This window comes from Typopeltis vanoorti, chromosome 19 (genome assembly GCF_054136105.1).
Source record: "Typopeltis vanoorti isolate ZY-2024b chromosome 19, IOZ_Tvanoo_1.0, whole genome shotgun sequence".
In the NCBI taxonomy this organism is placed as follows: Eukaryota; Metazoa; Arthropoda; class Arachnida; order Uropygi; family Thelyphonidae; genus Typopeltis; species Typopeltis vanoorti.
The window spans coordinates 30,659,266-30,679,340 of NC_143567.1; the positions used below are offsets into that span (position 1 = coordinate 30,659,266).

Genomic DNA, 20,075 nt, shown 5'->3' on the forward strand with positions numbered 1-20,075 from the left:
TAAATTTATTTTACTGTGGCATACGTGTTATTCTATAGTTAATAATATGAGAAGAGCCTCCATAACTCAGTCGATATAGACGAAGAAGCCATATGGCCGGAAAGACCTGGGTTCGATTCCCATCAGTTGCGTGAGGAACCTTTATCTGGTCTCTTTCGACTAAAGGTGAGAATAGCCGGTCTCATACAGAGATAGAGGGTTTTTCACCCGGAAACTCGGGTCAGAACAGGCAAATCGGCCCATGTAAATACACGGCTCTACAGTCAAAAATGCATACTTAAAATCCCTCATGGAGGGGGGTTCAGCCGGTCCTAAGGGAAGGATAAGGAAAACTGGGGGAATCCCACACAACTATAACAATATGAGTGTGAAGAGGATTTAAGAACACGAGATGACGGACGTTGTCTACCGTACTTTCTTTCTCCTCGATGCTTTAGAATCATTGATGACTATGGTTCAGAAACTGTTGACGACTAAGGATGGAGACTTGTTGCTTTTTTTTTTTTTTTCCCATATTACATGTAACTATAGAAGCTACAAAAATGAGAATAAAGGTATGTGCAAATTATAAAGCATATCTGTATTTCTTCTTCTTATTGTTGTTATCATTACTAATAACCACCATCTTTTACTAATATACAGCAAAATTTAAACTTGTAGTTTTTAAAAGCTTCATTCTCAGCCAGCAAAGGTTGGTCGATTGGTAGAGCCTCTGCTACTAATGGCTCATGAAAAAAAGTTAAGCAAGTTTGAGCGCGGTTAGTAGTTGGAAGGGATTTATCGTTCTCTGCTGTTGGCACACTTTCCCTCGTAGTCTTTGGACTCGCTGGAGGTGTCACATAATAATGATGATGATGATAATAATAATAACTGCATGTAAATGATAAGAGAAAGCTGTACTTCCCGAAAATATTAGAAAATACTTCAGAGATGTTATGAATATTTTTCCCGGTTTACCAGTATATCATAAATTATATAAGCACATAATTTTAAAACTATATGCAAAACTAACCATGCAGTATATCGATTTAACTGTTCTATGTGAAGACTCAGAAGACTTTCCGTTAAAGTCACACTTAACTGTAATTATCAAACTGATAAACATTTCAAACTTTGAACTTAAACATGCCAGAGTTCAAGTAGGCGAAGTCCATCCTAGAATTGACATGCTAGATTTTGAATGTACCATGTGAGATATTAATTTATCATGCTGTAACAATATTGAAACGTTTGTTTCATACACTCCAAGTAAGTACCATTTTTTTTACATGTGTTTTATTTAAATCTATATGTGAAAGCTTGTATAATATGGCAAGCCAAAAATACAAGCGAAAAATATTTTATGCAGAACATAAATAATAATGATACCTTTATATCTTTTTATTTGCTTAACATTTTTGCACCTATTTTATTTTGTCCATAAAAAGAAATTCGTCCACTCGACCTATGCATGCTCTGAGGAGAGTAGGAAGGAGAATAACGGAGAGTTACAGCAAGTCAGGAGCCACGCGCATATTAACTACTTCACGAAAGAACTTTTTTAAAAGAAACGCGTTTCTTTTAAAGCGCACTTCTTTCTTCTCAAGCGACTTTTAAAATAAAGAAAATATCGGTACATAAAACTTTTGATATTTCCACATCACATACAAATGATATTCATTGTTGTCATACATTCAAGTGAGTTAAATATGCATTTAAGTTTGAAATGTACATAAGGAAAGCGGTTAATCTCGAACCAGTCTTATTATCAAAATGATTCAGTTTACTAAGATTTGTAACTTAATAAAACATATGAGAACAGTGATGCTATACACCATCTGTCCAAAAAGAAACCGAACTTCTCGAAATTAGAAGAAACTAGTGGCGCCACCTGTTGTATCTTTTTGTTGTCGAAAGCGGCAACCTTCATTAGTGCTGTGTCAACTGTTTATTATTATTATTACATCACACCTCCAGGGAGTCCAAAGACTGATTAGAAGCCGAGTTATAGTTTCAAACAGAGAGCTGCGATTGACTCTTGTATAAAACTTCGGTAAAAGTTTTACCGAAACGCATTAAAAGCTTCAAAAAGCATACGGTGATGAATGCTTATCCCGTACTCAATTTTTCGAGTAGTTTAAGCGATTCCAAAGTGGTCGTGAGACGCTTGAGGATGACGAAAAGCCTGGCCTTCCAAAAACTGGACTGAGCAAAGTTGACATCCAAAAAGTACGTGATTTCATCAAAGAAAACCCGAAATCGTCCTTGAGATTGATTGAAGATGAATTGGGGATTCCAAAATCAATTGTGCACAACATTTTGACCGAGATTTGGCCTTCGTAAATTGAATTCGCGATTTGTTGACACAAGTTGACCGACGATCAAAAAATGTATCGAATTGGACACTGCAAGGACCTTATTAAATCCTCTCGTAAGGACTCAAACTTCCTTGAAACGATCGTTACTAGTGACGAAACTGGCGTTTTGAGTATGAGCCAGAAACAAAGCGCCAGAGTGGAGACCACCAGAAGAGGGGCATCCGAAAAAAAAAAAAAAAAAGGTCGCTTAGAGAAGTCAAAAGTAAAGACAATGCTGATTTGTTTCTACGATTCCAAGGTTCCACCTGGCCAAACGGTCAATGGTGAGTTTTGAAGCGATTGATACCAAGAATTCGTCGCATACGGCATGAATATCGTGATGCAGGCAGAAAATTGTCACTTTTGCACGATAATGCGCCATTTCATCGTTCGAACATTGTGAGACAGTTTTTGAGCAAAAACCAAGTTTGTGTGTTGGATCACTCGCCGTATTCACCTGATTTAGCATCCTGTGACTTCTTTCTCTTCCCCGACTTCATTTGCCGATGAAAGGAAAGCAATACGACACCACTGAAAACTTTAAAGCGGCAGTAACCATGACCCTCAACGGTATCCCAAAAAACCGATATAAAAAACTCATTTAACGAATTAATTGACCGTGCCAAATGCTGTATCGAAGCTGAGGGAGAGTATATTGATTGAAATAAATGATTTCAATAATTATAACTAGCCGTGTTTTATTTTCTGTCAAAATTTCGGTTTCTTTTTGGACAGAGGGCGTATATTCGTTTTTAGAGGTTGGGAAAATCTAAAATTAAAGAGAAAAAACATAAAAGAAACAAACGAAATTTAAAATAAATATTTAAGAAACAAGAGTTATTTATATATACTAATGCCAGAAGTATCAGGAACAAGAGGGAGGAATTATTGGCATTGGTTAGTGCAACCTCGCCAAAAGTTACAGGCACTAGTGAGACTTGGCTAATAGCAGATGATGTGGTTACAGGGATTGAATGTAAAGGGTTTAGTGTTTTCAGGAAATATAGAGAAGATGGGTGGGAGGAGGAGGAGGAGTACTGTTGATGATAGCAGATGAATTGCAACCAAAAAAGTATAAGAGACAGGCGGGAGGGTGGCTGTTCATTTAAACTAATCTGGTGTGAGATTAAGACCAGTAAGACAAAATATACAGTTGGCTGTTGCTACAGGCCAGGGAATTTTACAGATGATCCGGAAGACATGCATCACCAAATTAGTACAATGAGTACAGGTCGAGTGATTATTATGGTGACTGGTGACTTCAACTATGGAGATATAGACTGGAAGGAAGACAGATCACATGGCAGCAAGGAAATAGAATTTATACCTACTAAAAGATAATTACTTAAGGCAGCATGTGATGGAGGGGACTAGGGGTAGAAGAGTATTGGACTTAGTCACAGGATCAGAAGAGCTAATCCATAACCAAGGTGACAACACTGCCTCCAATTGGTGAAAGTGACCACACGGTCTTGAATTGAGAGATTGTAAGACATGAGGAATATTCTATCAAGAAGGGATATTTGTGGAACTACAAGGCACGTAATTATGACATGCTTCGGGAAAAACTTAAATCTGTATCAAGGCATAAAAAAACTGCAGGGTAAGGATGTTAGCAGTGCATACGATATAGTTAAGGATCATCTAGAGGAATCAGTATTAAATTGTATATCAATGGTAAGGAAGGTTAATCTGATGGGAGTTAGGATGAGTAATATCATTAAGCACGAGCTCCAGAACAAGAAAATGCTGTGGAGGGAATATAAAAGAGAAAGGTGACCAGTACAAGGCTCGGATAAGAAAGGTGACCAGCATGGCAAGGAAGGCAAAATCAGATTATGACAAGAATTTAGCCGAGAAGGCCAAAGGAAATCCAAAAAGAGTTCTTTCATTATGTGGCAAGTAAGAGGAAGAATGACTATGGAAGATTAACCTTAATGAGTGATGATGGCCATGAGGAGACAGAAGCAGAAAAAATAGTTGATGTTACTGAGTGACCACTTTGTAAGCATATATCGTCCTCGTGAGGTTACTTCTTTAACCTATGTGACAGATACTAATGTGGGAACAGAAGTGGATGAATTGGGGGCTCTTAGGATATTGCAGAATCTCAATGTAAATACAGTTGTGGGATTAGATGAGATATCAGCTTGGGTTTTGTGAGGATGTGTAAGGGAACGGGCAATGTCTTTGACTAAGCTGTTTAATTCAAGTCTCTGCTCTGAAGGAAGGTTGTAAGACTACAGTAGCAAGTTACAGACCAATCAATATCTCAGGAGTAGTGGTAAAAGTACTAGAAAAATTCGTAATAAAGAGAATTGAAGAATGGGTAGATAAAAATATGATACTGTATGAGGGTCAAGGTAGCTTTGTGAAGGGTCAGCCATGCCTTAGTAATTTACTAACTTTTTATAATAGAGTACCAACTGAACTGGATAAAGGAAATGATTATACGATGATTTTGCTGAATTTTGCAAAGGGATTTGACAGAATGCCACATGGAACACTTATGCAAATTAGAACAAATGGGAATGGATATGACACAGTTTAAATGGATAAGAGTGTGGCTGCTGGACATACATCAAAAAGTGGTACATGGATCGACGCGAAAACAGGTGAATAGTGTTGTGCCACAAGCAGTAGCGAACTCAGGATTTAATCTTGGAGGGGGCCGAGCACTCAAGATTTAATCTTGGGGGGGCCGAGTTGAGTAGACGATTTGAGAATGCACACTGGATTGCATATGACCTATGACTGAGAATCTGCAGTGATTGCCAATACATGATATCCGTGATCTCCTCTGGCCCGACTCGGGCAAACGAAGTAACGCTTCGTCCGAAAGAGCACTACGTCGTTCGCCTTGCGTTCACAGCGGCCGGGATTCCCGTGAGCTATAGGGTATTCCCACTTTATGTGACCGCTAATTCATAAGTAGTATAGAAATATAAGACACAACATAAATAAAAAAAAAAATTAATTAGGAAAAGATTTTTGGAAAATTTTGTAGTGTTTTTTTTCCTCTTTCTTTTTTTTTTAGGGGGGGAGGGCCCTTGTCCTTCCTCCCAGGGTGTGCCTCTGGCCACAAGGTTCAGTGCTGGGATCATTGCTGTTTAATTTGTACATAGATGGTATAGTAAATAACCTGAAAGGAAATATTCAGTTGTTTGCTGGTGATGCGCAATTAGGTAGAGTAGTAGTTAATCGAGGCATTGTGGAGAGCTTGCAGGACGATTGAAATAGACTGGCAGTATAAGCAAAAGTTCGTGGATAGCAGTTTAATGTCGAGAAATGTAAAGTTATGCATTTTGGGATAAATAGATTACAAGCCGTGTATCACTTGGTGGCACTCTACTCCGGGAAATAGATGAAGCTAGAGATTTAGGGATGGTGGTAGACAGAGAGTTAAAGTTTAGAAGACATATTACTAAAGGTGTTAAATTAGTCCATAAGATTACCTGGTTAGTGAAGAACACATTAACAGGTATCGATAAGGAATTTGTAATTCCTATTTATAAGGCCTTGATATGCTGAAGTCTGGTCCCCTGGGTTTCTTGAGGATGAAGAAGCAGTGGAGAGGATTCAGAGGTGAGTGACTAAGATGGTGAGTGGTATGTAGAATGTTCCTTATGAGGATAGATTGAAGGTGTGTGGATTGCAAAATTTGGTTGATAGGAGAAAAAGAGGATATATGATAGAAAACTTTAAGTTGCCTAACGGAGTTTATATGATAGATGCAGGGGAAATGTTTCTGCACTTGGCTAGAGGAACCTGAACAAGGGGTCATCCCTCGAATTGAATGAAGGTGTGAGGACTAGATTTTTTGCTTAGAGAATTGTGAATGAGTGGAATGGGTTGTCAGAGTAAGTTGTGAGTGCTTTGTTTGTTAATGGGTTCAAGGAGAGGTAATGTTAGATTGTGAGAATAGACTGGGTCTCCCACGATCTTCGGACTCCATGGAGGTGCTCGTATAATAATCATAATAATATTTTATATACAAAATCTGCAAATATTTCTCTATTTCTGAACCTAGATTTGTTTTCTCTCGTGGAATGCGAATATGTGAATGCATATATAGTAATGAAAACATTCCACCCCCTTTTTGTTTAAATGCTCTTCATATGTTATACTCTCTATGCTTCCGGTTTCTCATCATTATCAATCGCGCAGCGTACTAAATGGCGTAACGGAAGGATCCATAATGATGAGAATATTCCCTATTTTCCCAGGCTGCTTAAATTAGCAACAGGCAGTGAAGAGACGGCTCAACATGTGCCGCCATCTCGTGGTACCTACCCTAATACAGTATTTTTAATGTCTGAAATAGCGTGGTTTCTACGGTCGTGGGTATTTTCTTAAGTTTATGGAAAACCCCAGTTTCCCGGAGGAAAAAAAAAAACCCGCTTGCCATGCAAGACATCGACTAACTCGGGAACCGGTCGAAAAAAACTCGTAGAAAAAGTTCCTTCGGTCGGCGACTAGACTTGAACTTAAGTCAATCTGCGGGCGGTTTAGCTGAGGAGTGCAAACACCACTTCCATAGGCTCTGAGAAGCATTATCTGTATGAATTACACGCTTCTCTAATATACACGGAAAGCTAGAAGAAACAGGAGAAGTCTACTGGAATAATAAATTATTATTATTATTCTAGCGACATGGAAACTAATGCAATTTCCTTTGGACTGCCCTGGCACACGATTAACATAGTATAAAAATTATCTAAGGAACGTTCTGTATTATGTGAATACAGATTTCTTCGTGTTCTGTTTTGAGATTATAACCAAGCATTCGTAGTTCTCAGCTAAGTTTTCAAACTACAACTTTTATTTTATTCAGCTACGCGACAATTATAAAGGAATTTGTGAAATTATAAAACTCACTGACAATTTTTTTTTCCTGCTTCATTATATATATAATGAATTTAATCCTGTTACGTCTTTTCGAGGAACATTAATAATGTGGAACTTTCTCTAGGAAAAGTATCCTGCATCCTTTTTAGCTATATTTCCCCTGATCGCATGTTTATTTTTTCTGAATGAAAATTTATTATAATTACATGTTATACAGAATAGAGCCTGTGTAGCTCAGTGAATGTGGCGTTTGCATACCACGGCGCTTGGCCGCACGAAGTAAGACTTGGTTTCGAGTCTAGTCGGCGACTAGAGGAAATTTTTCTAAGCCTTTTTTCGACTGGTTCCCGAGTTAGTCGATCTCTGGCACGGGCAAGCGGGTTTTTCCTCCCGGAAACTCGGGTTTTTCGTCCCGTAAACTCGGGTTTTTCGTCCCGTAAACTCAAGAAAATCGACCGTAGAACCCACATTACTTCAGACATTAAATATATTGTGTTAGGATCAGGGACCACGAGATGGCGGCACATTTGAGTCGTCTCTCTTCACTGTGTACCGCTTAATTAGTGATAGCCTTGGGCCATCTATCTCTGATTGGTACCAGTGGAGATTGAACTGCCCACTCAGTCTCCAAAAGTTAGATAGGGCTAAATGGCCTCGCCTACTCCCGTATACGGGAATAAAAAGGCATTAGCTGGTTATACAGAATACCTAGCATGCATAGTTACACCCCCCTCCTTCCCACACACACGTGGCCCACAAATATTCTTAGATTTAATCTTGTTCCTATATTTCCTTCACGTTCTTTAACTTCATATACGGAAAAATATAATTAATTATAAATATGTCAAATTTATCCCGAACACCCTGTATAAACAAATAGATTATCCTGAGTTCATCTTTATAAACTGAATGTTTCTAAAATCTTTGTCAAACTTTTGTTCTACGGCCGATTTTGATGGCAAAGATCATATAAATATACCGGAACCGCTTTCCTACCGAGATACAGCCAGTGGCGTATTTAGATATAGGCCGTTTAGGCCCGGGCCTAGAGCGGCAAATTTTGAGAAGCCGCGGAAATTTCCAGGCTCTCATTTTTTAGTTATAACATGTTCCTTAAATGCTGCATCTACTCACAAGTAGAGAAATATTTTTCTTTTCCTCATTGTAAGTTAAGTATGCAAGTATATTGGTGTAATCAGATTCTGCATAACTATACAGACCGAGACACGTGCACGGAAAGCTTCCGTATTGTTGTCGGTAACTTGACACAAAGGCACTAGGGATTAGTGAATTTGATCCCTTTCTTGCTGAGCACATTGCCAAAATCGGGTGAAAAAGGAAAATGTTTCGTTTCCTATCTTTCCTTTGCCACGCATGAGGAATTTATTAAAATAACGGGGAAGAACGTAATCAAATTTATTGTGGAAGAACTTAAAATAGCTAACTACTATTCCATAAGTGTTAACTCAACACTAGACTTGTCTCATGTTGATTAGCTGTCCTTCATTGTACGATGTGTGAAAGAACATGGAACTCTTCTGTGGAGCGTTTCTTGTGTTTCATTCCTAAGTCACAAATATGAAGAGTTACAAGATTTACACTAAACGAGCTTGGAATTGATGTAGCAAATTGCAGAGGGCAGGCATATGATAATGCTAGAAACATGTCAGGCAAGTACACAGGACTGCAAGCAAGAATTCTTTAAATAAATCTATTGGCAGAATTCATCCCGTGCACTGGATATTCTCTGTCTCAAATTGGTACTTGAGCTGCTGAATCCTGTCCACACTCTTCTGCATTTTTTGATGTCCTTCAGAAACTGTACGTATTTTTCACATCTTCAACACATTGGTGGAGTGTTCTAAGAATGCACCTGGAAACTTTTGCAAAAGTAATCAAACGTCCTTCACCTACTCGTTGGTCAGCTTGTGACAATGCCTGTCGGAGTCTTCGTGAGGGATGGATGGAAATAATTTCCACTTTGTCTGAAATTGAAAATGACACCAACCAGAAGAAAGTTACGTGATGTAAAGCAAGTGAAATTCTATAGCAACTTCAGTCACTGGAGGTTGGGATCATGATCTGCCTATGGGCAGGTCATGAGGGGCAGCAAATACCTAAATACACCACTGGATACAACACATGTTAAGCTGCACGTCACACGTGCTAAGAAGGTAACAGGTTTGTATTCCAGTGAGTAGCATTACATGCCCTGCAATACTAGCTGGGGAATTGCCAAACATGTTCGAGAAGTTCCAAAGTATTTCTCATTGTCATATAACCGACTACGATTTTTTGACTGGGCGACTGTTCATTAGGCACCTATGTAGCAAAAACAGCTGCTTTCAGCTGACACATTCAAAGAAATCCAGTGGATTCATATCGGCAGATCGTGGTGGTCACTAAACTGGTCCACCTCTACTTATCTAATGGCTGGGATTGGTATAATCAATATGTACCCAGACTTCGTCAAAAATGGGCTTACTCTCCATCATATATGAACAGTATGTGCCGGTGTGTTGCTAACAACACATCCTCCAACAATGCTGGTAGTTTGGTAGTTCCTCTTCAAAAAAGTGCTGGTACTGCTGACCTTTGAACATTGGTGACAAGAGCAACAGACCAATGAACTGGTGTCCAGAAATGGTGATCCAAACATTCACATGAAAGTCTTTCCTGTCTTTTTGACAGTGCCAGATTTCATGCGGATTGATTCACATTGAGTGATGCATGTTGTGAAAGTTCACTATGCCACTGCAGGTGAATTCAGATTCATCCATAAAATAAATAATAAAAAAGCATTATGGAGAAAACCGAATCTGTAAAACCTTGCAGAAACGATTAAGCAAAGCTGACTCAAGGAGAGGGAGGGGAGGGGGGGGGATCTGATGATGGATGATGAGTGTCAATATCTATTGCATGTAGTAAGGATGCACTTGTATCATACAGTATAATGTGATCCTGTATGATACAAGCGCATCCTTATATCATACAGTATAATGTGATGCAGCCATCTGACAATGTGCCTTATAGGAAAACGTTTCCAGCACTATATTCATGTAATCTTTTGCTATCAGAGTCAGCAGCAGAACACTTTCAGAAACATTCTGTGTATATTTTATGGTAATACAAAGCATTATATATATAATGCTTCATAATATTGTCTAAAACTATTTACATCTGAGATAGCAATTTTGGAAATGTTCAACACACACACACACACACACACACACACACACACACACACACACACACACACACACACACACACACACACACACACACACACACACACACACACACACACACACAGTGTACTTTTCCGCTCAAAGCACTGCTTCTCACATGTACAAATTTTATTGTATAAATGCTCAATCCACCCAATACTGCTCACATACATACATTTAGGGTGGTGCACCCAATTCTTCTCTAAGACTGTTTTGCTGTTCAGAAGACAATCTTGTTAACTGACGATCCCTCTTTCACAAATCCACTTCAGTCTCTCTTCCGTATATGCTGTTTCTGCTTATGGTTGCTCTATAATGTTCTGTTGAACTGGTCATCCTATCATTCTTCCACTTTCTTCCAAAACTGTAAGAACAAGATCAGATGCTAGTTTACACCCATTACAGTACAGCTCCATTACCGAATTAACCTCGTTTTTTGATTTTTGTTTCTTTCCCCAATCTACTTATGTTCTTTGTAGCAGCTTCTCTCACTCTGTCTTACCCAAACACCATAATATATTAGCTGTTCATAAAACACTTCAATAGATTCGCCTCTCTTGTTTCCCCTCTTGCCCATTGATATGCTATAGGTCTTTTGACTTTTCTTATGTGGGTCAGATATATTAAGAAAAATTTATTTAAGCTATTCAGATTAGTTTGCTTTCTGTCTATTAATGGCATTTTCTCCACCTAGTTAAATAAGATTCTAACAAATTTCTTTTTGTATTTCTTTCATACTTACACCTCAATAGCTTTAATATGTCTAAAATCTGTAGAAGTAAATGTTTCCATCAAAAAAATTATCAGCAGCAGTGATCATTCTGATATTTGACCCCCCCCTTTCCTAGAATAAACAGATCCCAGTAATTTCTCCTTTCATATTCTTATTTAATCTGTACTTCTTAACATATCTCTTTCCATATCTTTATCCTCTGTATTTTCATCAATCATTTTTTAAACATTCTCTTACTTAGAATAAAGCTTAGCTCACACCTCAGCCTGACCTTGGTCTTTTATAAGTATTTATATACTGCCCTATCAGAAGTCCCTGAGGCCTCAATAACTGGGCCAATTGTGTGATATAATTGTATTGTTGAATAGATTTATCAAGGAAAATTGCAGTTGAATCATAATATGGTAACACTTAAACATTAGTATAAATATTTAAGTTTATCATCAAAAATCATTCAGTATCTTTTTTTCAGGATTAAATATTATTTTAGAAGATTCCACATACAACATATTTGGATCACTTGCGTTTAAAAGATGGCTTTCATATATGGCGTTTGTTATCTTCTGCAGAGGATGGTTTTCATTGCATTAAATATTATTTCTAATTGTGTTCTGAGTGTCTGGTATGGAAAACCAGAAAAAGTCCCACCAATAAAAAATAATTTGCTCTTAAAACCGGCAACAGAATTAGCTGAGATGATTAGGAAAAAACAGGTATGATTTGGTTGTTGTTGGTATTTGTACTATACCTTTGAATTATACTTTACTTTTATTAAATAACTAAGCTAATCTAATATAATGTTTAGAATTATTATTATTATTATTATTATTAAAAGAAGCCACCAGGGATCAGGGACTCATTGAGGGAAGCCACATACTACACACACACACACACACCAACTATCATGCTTATTCTTGAATTCATTCACACTGCTTGCACTCACAACATCTAATGGTAATCCATTCCAATCATGCACCATCCTATGAGAGAAAAATCTAGCCCTCCTTAGTGACATTCATTCTCAGCCTCCAAGGATGCGCTCTTGTCCTTTCCCCACCCTCCGTAAATTGAAAAATTCCATAGATTGAAATCCTGTATTATCCTTTCAAAAGTTTGTAAGTCTCAATCATTATTATTATTATTATGTGACACCTCCAGGGAGTCCAAAGACTCATTGAGGGAGAGTGTGCCAACAGCATCGAATGATTGATCCTCTTCGAACTACTAACCGTGCTCAAACTTGCCATTAGTAGCAGAGGCTCTACCAATCGACCAACCTTTGCTGGCATATCCCCCCCCCCCCATCTTTCTCCTGTTTGCAAGTGTCTGCGGTCTACAAATTCTCAATCGGTCTTCATAATTAGCATTTCACAATCCTGATACAAGTTTTAACACTCTCCTTTGCACTCTCTCTGCTATATCAGAAATCTGCTGATATAGTGGAGAGATGCAGCTTCTTGATGCTGCCCTGCTGAAGTAAAGTGCTTTATTTTTCCAACCTTCTGTTCTTTTTGCCATTTCTTTCTCCATATACTGCTTTTTTTTAAAAAATCTACTACATTCACTACTTTCTCTTCATAAAATTCAATGCTTTTGGTTCGCTTTTCTTCTACTTGTTGCTTCACTTGCAAAAGACCACGTCCTCAGCTTTTCCTGGCTATGTATAACTGATTAATGACAGTAAAATCATGCCTTGCACCCACGCAGCGATGTGGAAGGCATGATTTTACTGTCATTAATTTCCATTTTTTATGATAGTGCATCTAAATCGGCTTGTGTCCAGTCAGTTATCCCTGCTATGTATCTGATTACAGGGATGGCCCTTGTATTGATTGTTGTTACAGAGCCTCCATTCAACTTGGACTTTAGAACTTTTCTAACTCCTTTCAGATATTCACACACTGTTTTCTTTTTAACTTCTGAACTTAAATGGCATCTGCCTCAAGAATTCCTATATATTTATAGGACTCATGCTGTGGCAAGTTTTTAATTTTCCTTCCATATTCCTGGCTGGGGGGGGGGTGGCTTGTGTAGCTCAGTAGAAGTGGTGTTTGCCCTCTACGGTGTTTGACCATGCGAAGAAAGTCCTATAAGTTCGAATCTAGTCACCGATTGGAGGAACATTTTTCTAAGCCTTTTTTTTTTGACCGGTTTCCGAGTTAGTCGAACTCTGGCATTAGCAAGTGGGTTTTTTCTTCCAGACACTTGGGTTTTTCGTCTCATAAATCCAAGAAAATCGGCTGTTGAACCCACACTATTTCCAGACATTAAAAATATCATGTTAGGGTTAGGGACCACGAGAAGGTGGCAGTTACTAGCCACTTTCTTCACTGCTTACCAATTGATTAGTGAGAGCTTTGAGCCAAGTAATGCTGATTGGCTACCAGTGGAAATTGAACTGCCTACTCAGTCTCCAAAAGTTAGATAGGGCCAAAACGGCCTCACCTACTCCCTATATGGGAACAAAAAGGTGTTAGCTGATTTTTTTCTTCCTGGCCGATGCACTGACTTTTGCCAGCCTGGGTGGATGAGTGGGTAGCATATCTGCTCTCCAGCCAAAAGGCTGCGAGTTCAAATCCCAATATGATGGATGTTTGTGATTGTCTGTGAAAATATTAGTGGTGGTGGGCAGTAGATGCCGTTGGTGTAGATGATGTGGTTCGCTGTAGTTGGTGGACTGAGTGGTAAAGACAGAGAGTTGTAGAGTAGGTGCCTCCCTCGATGAGTCTTTGGACTCCTTGGAGGTGTCACGTAATAATAATAATAAATGAGATTCCTTTGTTGTTCAATTATTTTCCCTTGAATGTGGAGTGTTGCACATTTTTCAAGTCCAAACAAATGTCTTCACTAAAGATTTGGACTGTATTGAGCAGTTACTCAATTTCTCTGGGTGATTTTCTGCATAACCTAAGGTCATACATGTAAAACAAATTAGATATTTTCCCTACTTGCTTTGATATTTGATATCCAAAGTTAGTTTTCTTTAGAATTAATGTTAGAGGAATCAGAGCTAGAATAGTGAGTCACCTTGAAAAATTCCACATACAACAGATTTTTCATACAACTCTTGAAAAATTTACTGTACCCAGATTATCTCCATTGACTATTAACTGAGATATCCAAGTGGACATGACAGCTGTTAGGAATTTTTTTATGTTTTTAATCACTCCAGAAACATGTAAACATTTTATAATCTAGCTATGTGGCAAAGAGTTGAATGCTTTCTAGTAATCAATCCATGCCATATAGATTGATTACTATATGACATGGATTGATTACTAGAAACCAATCCATGCCATATAGAAGTTTGCATTTTGTCTTTTCAAATTTTTCACATTTTGTCAATTAACAAATGTTCTTTATTCCTCTGCATTTTACAGAACACTTCTTTTGTTCAATAGGCAGAAGTTGGTGCCGTGATAAATATTGACTAACCCAAGTTGCTAGTAGTACAGCGAGTAACTTAAATGTTGTTGGCAGGCAAGTTATTGGGCAGTAATTACTTGAAAATAGCCTCCTTTTTCTTTGTTTTTCAAAACCAGAATTGCCCTTACTGTTATTATCCACTCTTCAATTGATCCTGTTTGTAATAGGTTGTTAAATTGTTGAGCTAATCGAACATGAAACCTGGGCAAGTGTGAACCAAAATTCAGGCAGTTCATCTTTGTCTGGTGCACTCCAGTTCTTCCATTTCTTTGCTTGTCTCTGACCACTCAGTCTCCAAAAGTTAGATAGGGCTAAAATGGCCTCGCTTACTCCCTATATAAAGGAATAAGGGATGTCAGGGGATATTATTTTTTTTCTTCTTCTGGAAATTTCTTCCTTATTCTTGAGTACAAAAAGTTCATCTCTTTCCAGTGTTCAACTAGAACATGCTTGCTGCTTAACACGTCGAAAGGAACCGTCCATTGCTTCAGGATAAAACTATATAATTCTTCTTATCACTTTTCTGTATGCTCTAATTTGATAAATTACTTTTCAAAGTAATTTATCCATTAATTTTGGTAGGACTATTTGTTTCCCCCTCATAATGCTCTTTTCCACCTTTTGACTTAAAAATAACAAAAAAAAAACCCATCCTTTCCTCTTTCCTTTGTGCTATATTTCCCACCCCAACTTCCAATTTTCAGAACATATTGTATTCTAATCAACATAACATGTTCTGTTTTGCTCTCTCTCTCTCTCTTTCACACACACAATCTCAACTCTCTCTTCAGAAATATAATATTTGCACAAGCTGGTTGGCACTACACATAACATGGCGGCAAAAATGAAAGTAAAAATAATATCTCATTGTTCTAAACAACACTGCAGTTCTTTAAGGTGAAATTGTCAGAATTAAAAAGCTAAATTTACATAATTAAAAAGCTAAATTCGAGGTAAGAGCTTTTAACTAATAAGTATTGCAATTAAATACAGATGATAACCATACAGGAATTTCTTTTCCTAAATAATGCATTATTATTTTACTATCAGCTAACACCTTCTCTCCCCCGCTTATAGGGAGTAGCAGAGGCCAATTTTAGCCCTATCTAACTTTTGGAGACTGAGCAGGCAGTTCAATCTCCACCAGTATCCAATCTGAGATAGCTGGCCCTAGATTATCAGTAATTATAAGTGGAATCCAACAAAGAGATGATTGGCAAGTGCTGCCATCTCATGGTCCTGAACCCTGCTGCATGATTGTCAATAGTGTGGATTCAACCATCGATTTTCTTGCGTTTACGGATGAAAAATTCACTTGCTCATGCCAGACTGACTGACTCAGGATCCAGTCGAAGAAAGGCTTAAGTCTTTCTTCGGGCGGCCTAGCACAAAGGATGCAAATGTCACTTCCAATGAGCTACATAGGTCCTTTTATCATTTTATATTTATTGTAATATTTACATATATAATAAAACCAAAAGTTAACTTTTTATGTATTTAATGTATATACATAAAATGTAAATACATTTTATGTATTTGTTTATTCAAAATCGGCCCATCATTATGTAAGATAATAATGTAAAAATGTAAGATAATAATATTATAATTATTATTATAAAAAATCTTCATGGAGTCAAAGACTCATTGTGGGAGGCCCACTGTTATACACACAGTTTATCATACTGCGCCTTAAATGTATCCACTGTCTCTGTGCTCACCACACTTTCAGGCAATTCATTCCAATCACTCACCACTCTCCATTGCCCACAGCCTCCATATACAGCTTCCAGGGATGACCTCTTGTTCTCTTCCTATCTTCACCCATTCTATGCAAAACCTCCCCGACATTAATCTGGTAATAACCTCTTAAAAGCTTATATGTCTTGATCATATTCCCTCTCCTCCTTCTATCTACCAATTTCTGCAAATTGCATTTTGTCAATCTGTCTTCATCCACTAGTGTTATACCACTAGTAACTTTCCTCTTCTGGGATACTGCTCCTCCATAGACAACTCACTGATACTTATCAGACAGGCAATCTCCAATCTAGCAAACTAATCTACTGTTCAGCCCCATCCGTTCCAATGTGTCATGTGGCAATTTATCAAACGGCTTTGCAAACTCTAAATATACCACTGAATAATGCAACACCCAGATCTTCCTTTAATAAATTCATGCTTGGCCCAAAGCATATTTTTCTGTTGTCAACCCAATTCTGAATCTTAGTCCTAACTAACTTCTCTAATACCACAACTCCAGACACATAGACTGGCCTATAATTCAAAGCCTTACTCTTATCACCTCCCTTATGAATTTGAACAATTTTACCCTCTTTCCACTCTTTTGTAACTTGACTCAGCTGACAAGACATGCAAAAGCTGTTGTTAACTCTCTGGAAAATTCCCTCAAAATACGTGATGAAATAGCATTAAGTCCAACAGCTTTACTTACACCAAGTCTATTCAATTCTTCCTTTACCTCTCACTTACTAACAGTTCCTCTTCTTCCTTCTTTTCCACTGCTTTCAAGTTCTGCATGTCACATTCATAAGAATGAAATACCTTTATAAATTGCTCATTAAATATCTCAACTATATTCTCCGCAGTGGTTATCATTACTGACCACATATCAATAAAAACTCCTTAGGATTTTTTTTTTGGCTGTTGTTCATACTGCACTTTCGCTACCCTTATCAAGTGAGTCACCTTCCTTGCCTGCTCTTTGTACTTCTCGTGCAAATGGGTGTTATAACTAACTCATCTTGTGTTTCTTCCATAATACCTTCATCTTCTTCTTCCACACTGCATACCTTCTCTTGATTCATCCATTTCACACCTGCTGTATTTACCTTCTTAATCTTTTTTTTTATACACTCTGATATTCACCAAACAGTTCTTGAGTAAGGTCCAAGCAGCACTGATATCCTTTCCATCCAGTTCCTCTTTCCAATTATTATAGCAAGCTGTTTCCTGAGTATTTCATAATTACCAGTCTTATAATTCCACATATATCCCTTTCTGATAGGTATCAACAAGTTGTGTATGGGGGTGCAATATCCAGGAAAAGTAAAGTCACTAGTGGAGTGCCTCAGGGGTCTGTTTTAGAGCCATTACTATTTAACTTGTATATTAATGATATTGGCGAAGATTTGGATGGAGATATTCAGTTGTTTGCAGATGATGCAAAGTTGGGACAAACCATAAAGAGTAGTGAAGATGTTGTGTTGCCTTGCAAGAAGACTTGAATAAATTGAGTGATTGGGCAAGTAAATGGGGATGTGAGTTCAATGTTGCAAAATGTAAGGTTTTAAAATTTGGAAAACAAAGATGGGATGCAGAATTTATGCTTGGTGAGAATATATTGTTGGAAGTAGAGGAAATAAGCGATCTGGGGGTGATAGTGGATAAGGATCTAAAATTTAGGGGACACATCGCCAAAAACTGTGAAGACAACACAAAGACTTCTGGGAATGATGCGGAGGACACTGACATGTAGAAGTAGGGAAATTCTTGTTCCATTATATAAGGCTTTGATTAGGCCACACATGGACTATTGTGCCCAGATTTGGTCACCTGGTTTTCAGAAGGATGAAGAGATGTTGGAAAGGGTCGAAAGGCGACTGACTAAGGTAGTTTCTGACCTCTGGAATGTCAAGTATGAGGAAAGATTGAAAAGATGTAATTTGCAGAGTCTAGTGGAGAGAAGGAAGAAGGGAGATATGATAGAGACCTACAAGTTGGTAAGGGGTTGTTATAGGATCAATGGTGGAGAAGTTCTACAGAGAATAGTGGGAGATCAGGGGAGAACCAGAGGTCATCCCTGGAAACTGTATAAAGAGGGTGTGAGTAGGGGAATGAGAGGCAGGTTTTTTTCGTGCAGAGTTGTGAATGATTGGAATGCCTTGCCTGAGAGTGTGGTGTCTGCAAGGAGTTTGAATATGTTTAAGACACGGTATGATGAGATGTGTGTGAGATAAAAGGATCTCCTAGATGAGTCTTTGACTCCGTGAGGTCTTGTTTAATAATAATAATAATAATAATAAAAGTCCTCGAATCACTGGTCACCCTGCAAGTGATCACTTCGTGGTCACTCTCACCAACTGGTGGAAGATTTGACACCTCATTTATAATAACATCATCTGATGAGATGATGAAATCCAATACTCTTTCTCTTCATGTACCCACCGTTATGTACTGCCTAAGGTAATTGTCTTTCAAAATCTCCAAAAATTCATTTTCTTTACCCCCAGATGCAGTTTCTTGGTTCCAGTCTATATTACCATAATTAAAGTTGTCCACTCATTTCTTGCTAGCCAGACCAATTTGTCTATATATTTCCTTCTCATTGCCCTCCATATTACCAGGTCTATAGCAACACCCAACTAAATATTTCATCCTGTTTACTTCTACCTCACACCATATTGCTTCAAAACTGCTGCCATTATTTGCACCTTGTAAATCCACATTAGATGGGCACAACTCATCTGCTACCATCAACAATACTCCTCCTTTTCCTTTCTTCCCTGTCTGTCTTCACGAAAAATATCATATTCATTCATCTCTATTCCTGTCAGGATCTCATTGTCATCTAACCACATCTCGCTTATACCAACAATTTTGAAGTGAATAGACTCAAGCAAAGTAACAATTTCGTTCCACTTTTGAATACTTCTATCATTAGTAAATAAACATAAGAAATCATTACTGGTTCTACAAGTCCTACGAACGTCACTTCTCTGATATGACTCTTCAATACCTTTCCCAGTCACTTCTTCCATATTATCACCAATTCTACAACTTTCCTCACACCTAAACTCTTCCAACCCATCCCGTGCCATCTCAATCTGTGTTTGCCCGCTCACACATTCACCTCTGAATTCAACATCCGCATGTTTCATAAAGTGTCTCCCCATCCATCCTGACTCCTCCCATTTCCCTGTTTATGTTGTGCTTCCACACTCTCATTTACTTTATTCATAATATTCACCTCTCCATTTGTAAGTGAGCAAGTACCTCTCCCTACCCTGCTTTTTTGCTCTTTCATGTCACCTCGCACCACCTCAGATCTATTCATTACAGTCATTACCTCTCCTGCCAGTAACAATCTCTCCAGCTGACTCACACCAAAACCATTTAAATGCAGCCCATTTTCTTCATACAATTCCATCCATCCCTCAAATTTTCCCCACGCATTCACAAAATGCACTCTCTTCTCCTTATATAACTGTGCTAATATATCATTTATAATCTTTGCTTGCCTCCTCAATTCATCACTATCATACTTTGGCAACACACTGACTACCTCTCCTACCACACTATTATCTTTTACTCTCCTTATATCTAATCTTACATTTTCCTTGTTCCTATCCAAATCATTTGTCCCTACCACAACCACCAACTCTTGTGCTCTCTTATTCCTCATATCCAACGCTTCAATCATTCTCTCCATTCTACCACCAGGAAAACAAACCTTATGCACCTTCTCATTCACCACACCTCTTATAA

At 38.1% G+C, this 20,075-nt stretch overlaps 1 protein-coding gene across 1 annotated transcript in view; it reads left to right on the top strand.

Moving 5' to 3' along the window:
- Positions 1-1,132: 1,132 nt before the first annotated feature.
- LOC150095962 (fatty-acid amide hydrolase 2-like) overlaps positions 1,133-20,075 on the top strand; it is a 118,026-nt gene continuing 99,083 nt past the window's right edge. Inside the window, exons 1-2 of the mRNA XM_090408965.1 lie at positions 1,133-1,248; positions 11,617-11,857. Coding sequence (XP_090265091.1) covers positions 11,678-11,857 — 180 coding nt within the window. The 5' untranslated portion in view covers positions 1,133-1,248; positions 11,617-11,677. The remainder of the gene's footprint in view (positions 1,249-11,616; positions 11,858-20,075) is intronic.